The sequence below is a fragment of the Colius striatus genome, unplaced genomic scaffold, assembly GCF_028858725.1.
Source record: "Colius striatus isolate bColStr4 unplaced genomic scaffold, bColStr4.1.hap1 scaffold_38, whole genome shotgun sequence".
Lineage (NCBI taxonomy): Eukaryota > Metazoa > Chordata > Aves > Coliiformes > Coliidae > Colius > Colius striatus.
Window position 1 is genome coordinate 1,922,822 of NW_026908522.1, and position 4,141 is coordinate 1,926,962.

Genomic DNA, 4,141 nt, shown 5'->3' on the forward strand with positions numbered 1-4,141 from the left:
CCAGCCGGTTATGCACTCCTAGAAGGCATCAGGTTGGGCAAGCAGGATTTCCACTTGGTGAATCCATGTTGACTCCCCCTGATAACCATCTTTTCCTTTGTATGTTTAGTGATGACATTCAGGATGAGTTGTTCCATCACCTTTCCAGGGATGGAGGTGAGGCTGACCAGCCTGTGGTTTCCTGGCTCGTCCTTCCTGCCCTTGTTGCAGCCTGCAGTGAGTGCCATTGGCCTGTCTCCAGCCCTCAGACACCTCACCTGTCCTGCATGATTGTTCAAAAATGATGGAGAGAGGCTTTCCTTCACGCCTAGGCTTTCTCTCTCTTCCTCTGCTCCCATCACCAACTTGTCAAAGCCTTACATTCTATAAGAAATAGTGAAATAATACTGCAATAATTTCAAGAATAAAGAATAATGCACAATAATAATACTGTAATAACTATTGCATGACAAACAATATTGAAACAATACAGCGTCATAACATTTGCACACCAGTTTCCATTAATTGTTTCATGAAACACGCATCATCCCAGGAAGTGTGTTATTTGGAAACAGAAACTCTTCCACCATTCACTACCAGATGTTTTGTTTGTGTACATGCTATTTTAATCTGCTTGACAAACACAGGCTGTGATTGATGTGGCTAAGAGACTTTACCCACTGAATGGCTCACCCTGGTTTTAGATGTGTGCTTTCTGTGATCTGCCTCCAGCCTGCCAAACATCTCTTGCAGCTTGTGCCTCATCTCAGAGCAGTCAAAGCATGTGAACCGGGACTCCAGGGATTTCAGCCTTTTCTGGAGGAAGGTCTAGCCCTGGCAGAAATAAACCAACCCATCACCCTTGGAATGAAACCTTCCCACTATCTCTGACTCTACCAAAGCCTTTTCTCTTGTCCCAGTGGTAAAGGTAGAAATCAAGATGAGGAGAGTGCATGAAAAAAAGGATCTGAATAAGCTCTGGCCTCAGAGTGAAGTTGCTACTAGTGACTTTGTTTAATGACTCTACAAAATGCTACTTCAGTCAAATCTGCTCCCCACCGTGCCACTAGCTCCCACCCCAAGCCTGCCAAACTCACTGCAAAGGCTTCAGCAGCGTCATCAGCCACTGATTTCAGTAGTCTCCTGCAGGAATACCATGATATATTCTCCTCTGAGCTGATACTTTGGCCAGGACTGAACACTGAGGAGATGCCAGCACCCAGACAACTTGGTACAGTAGGATGAGAGAGCTATTGCTGTATCATGCTTGCACAGAGGAACTCAACCCATAGTGGCTGCACTTAGTCTAGGATTCAGCTCTACCACCCCACCAAAGTCTGTCTGGTGCAAAGTTTGTCCTTAGGGCTGCCAATCACACCTCCAGTGGGACTGGCTCCATGGGTATGAAAAGCCCCTGGCAGGCCATGTGTATGCTTTACTCCTGGCTTGTGCTGGGGTGGTCAGGTCTTTCTTGCCACTGCTGCTGTGGCCTGTTACAGTGCTGCACATTCCACACGGGTATGTTTCACTCTGCCTTGCCCTTTGCAATGGACTTAATGGATTAACTCCTGATCTTTGCAGTAGATGACATCTACTGCTCTTCCCTCATCTAACCAACCAGTTATGCCCTCATACAAAGCTATGAGGTCGGGCAAACAGGATTTCCCCTTAGTGACTCCCCCTGATAATGATCTTTTCCTTCATATGTGTAGTGATAACATTCAAGATGAGTTATTCCGTCACCTTTCCAGGGCTGGAGTTGAGGCTCATCAGCCTGTAGTTTCCCAGGTTGTCCTCCTTCAGGGGCCTCAAGCCTCAGTTGCCCGGCAACCATTGCCATGAGGCGCTGCAGTGGCTGTGACATCAGAGGTCATGTCAGCGAGGGGTGGCTATAAAAGGGGCCCCGTAGGCAGCACGGGTCCAGTACGTACTGGGACAGCGGTGAGTGTGCAGGGAGCAGGAAGAGGGGAACTGGGGCAGGAATGTGGGCCTCAGGGGTGGGCTCAGGTGCGTCACCCAGGGCTCAGTCGCTGGCAGGGCTGGTGCAGGCCTTGTGCCTCCCCCCTGCCTCAGCCTCTCTCCAACCTGACCCCTCTCCCAGCCCTGTTTTCCCCACTGCCAGCTCCCTCCTTCCCACCCCTCTAAATCTATTCTATCCCCCCTCCTGCAGGCCATGGAGCTCATATGTTTCTTTGTTGTGTCATTCCTTATCATGGCACCACAGCCGGTCAGCGATGCACTGGATGAAGTCACGCGCCAGCGCCTGAAGCAGACTGAGTTGCAGCTGAGCCTGGAGACCACTCAGCTGATGGAGCAGCTGGAGCAGACACACCAGGGGCAGTATGGCTTTGCCTGGGGAGCCATGCTTCTTCATGGCTTGCAGCACTGGCAATTCTGGGTCGCTGCTGCAGTCCTGGTTCTGCTCTTGGGGCTCCTCTGGTGGCTCAGGAAAAGGAGCCGTGAGCCAGACCACAGCAGTGGAGAGGAGAGCTCCAGCAGCAACAATGAGCAGGCGAAAGTGGAAAATGAAGGATATGACTTTGTAGGGTTTTTAGACAAACACATACAGTGGCAAGTTCAGAACCTGGCTTCACAGAGTGAGATGGCAAAGAAGCTGATGGACAGATTTGTCTTAATCAGCCAAAAAATCTTGGCAGAAAGTTTCTCCCCAGTGCTGCAGCCAGCCATCGGGGTGGGCAGCAGCTTTGAAGGCTGGAATCCTTGTGAGAAGGACATCACACACCGCATGCTTGTGCCCCTGAAGGCCCCCCAAGGGTACTCCTTCCACCTGGAGCCTGACACTGCACAGGAGCTGCCGGGAAGGGGCTTTCGCATCCGTGTGCAGCCGGAGTGCACCTGCAGTGGAGAGGAGCCGACAGGAGACGTGCTCTGCTTCCTCCATCACCCCGAGCAAGAATGGAGGAGTGATGAGGTCACCAACTTCTTTGACCACCTCTGCACTGACCACTACCTGGATGTGGAGAAAACTGCCTGCTGGTTCTGTCACTTGATGGTATCAGCCTGGAGCTTCTTTCTTCTGTCACGTTCACAACCCCTTGTGATGCTGCCCTCTAGGCGCTCCTGCAAATTTGAGGTGAGAAACTGCAGACAGAAAATCCTCACCTTTGAGTTGATCTTTGGGGTGCAGCAAGGTGACTCAGACATCTTTGTGACCAGCGAGACCTCACCTGACGCTGTTTTCACCCCAAGCACGATGTGGTTTGAGAGCTGTGCTGTGGCAGAGGTGAAGTTCTTCAGGCATGTGGCCTGGAAGCCTGGCAGCTACCACCTCCATTGCCTGCATCTCTGCACCCGCATCCTGCTGGGATACAGCTTTTCCACGTATATCATGAAGACAGTAGTGATGCACCTCATGGCCAGCACACCCCAGTCAGGCTGGCGCAGGAGGCATTTCCTGATGCGCCTGGGGGAAATCATGCGGTACCTGGGCCACTGCGTGGAGGAGAGGTGCCTCAACCACTTCTTCTTTGGGAATGAGAATGTGCCAGAGGAGATTGTCTTGCCACCAGGCTTCCGAGAGGCTGAACCACTCAACCTCTTCCAGCACCTGGTGGAGGATATAGCTGCCTATGCCAAGGCTCTGCGGGACTTTGATAAGCTGAAAGATAAGCTTGCAAGACTGCTGATCTACGGAAAGCGATAGAAGTCTCCAGGCAGAGCTCTGTTGGTGAGGCTCACAGCTGACGGCAGATGGACACCTCATGTAGGAGGAAAAATGGAGCCCATTGCCTCTGGGAGCTTGACCATGTACATAGTTAGTTGTTTGAAGACACAGTTGAATAAATGTCTGTTTGAACACACACTGAGGCTGTGAGTGTCTGTGCATCCCTTTGTGGGGAAGGCAGACACAGGCTGCTGAATGCTGGGCTGCCCAGATGCAGGGAGCATTTGGCAGAACAGCTGAGGCAGTGGTCTCTGATTTCACTGATGTCCCTATGTTGGGGCAATTGGAATCATTTGTCATCCTCCACAGATGAATACTTTGTCAAGATAAGGACAGGGAGATAACTCAGCAATTGTCATCATAGACAAAACAGACCAAACTGCTGCAGAAATGGTTGGATTTGTTAACTGTCAAAATTGAGTAAGGAAATGAGAGATAAAACTGAATCTTAAAATGCTTCCCCCCACACCTCTTTTC

General features: G+C 50.9%; 1 protein-coding gene across 1 annotated transcript; it reads left to right on the forward strand.

Annotated features, from left to right (window-relative positions):
* Nucleotides 1–2,191: 2,191 nt before the first annotated feature.
* On the forward strand, nt 2,192–3,643 carry LOC133629325 (inositol 1,4,5-trisphosphate receptor-interacting protein-like 1). Its single transcript, XM_062019972.1, has one exon. The coding sequence runs from the start codon at nt 2,192–2,194 to the stop codon at nt 3,641–3,643; it is 1,452 nt and encodes a 483-aa protein (XP_061875956.1).
* Nucleotides 3,644–4,141: the final 498 nt, after the last annotated feature.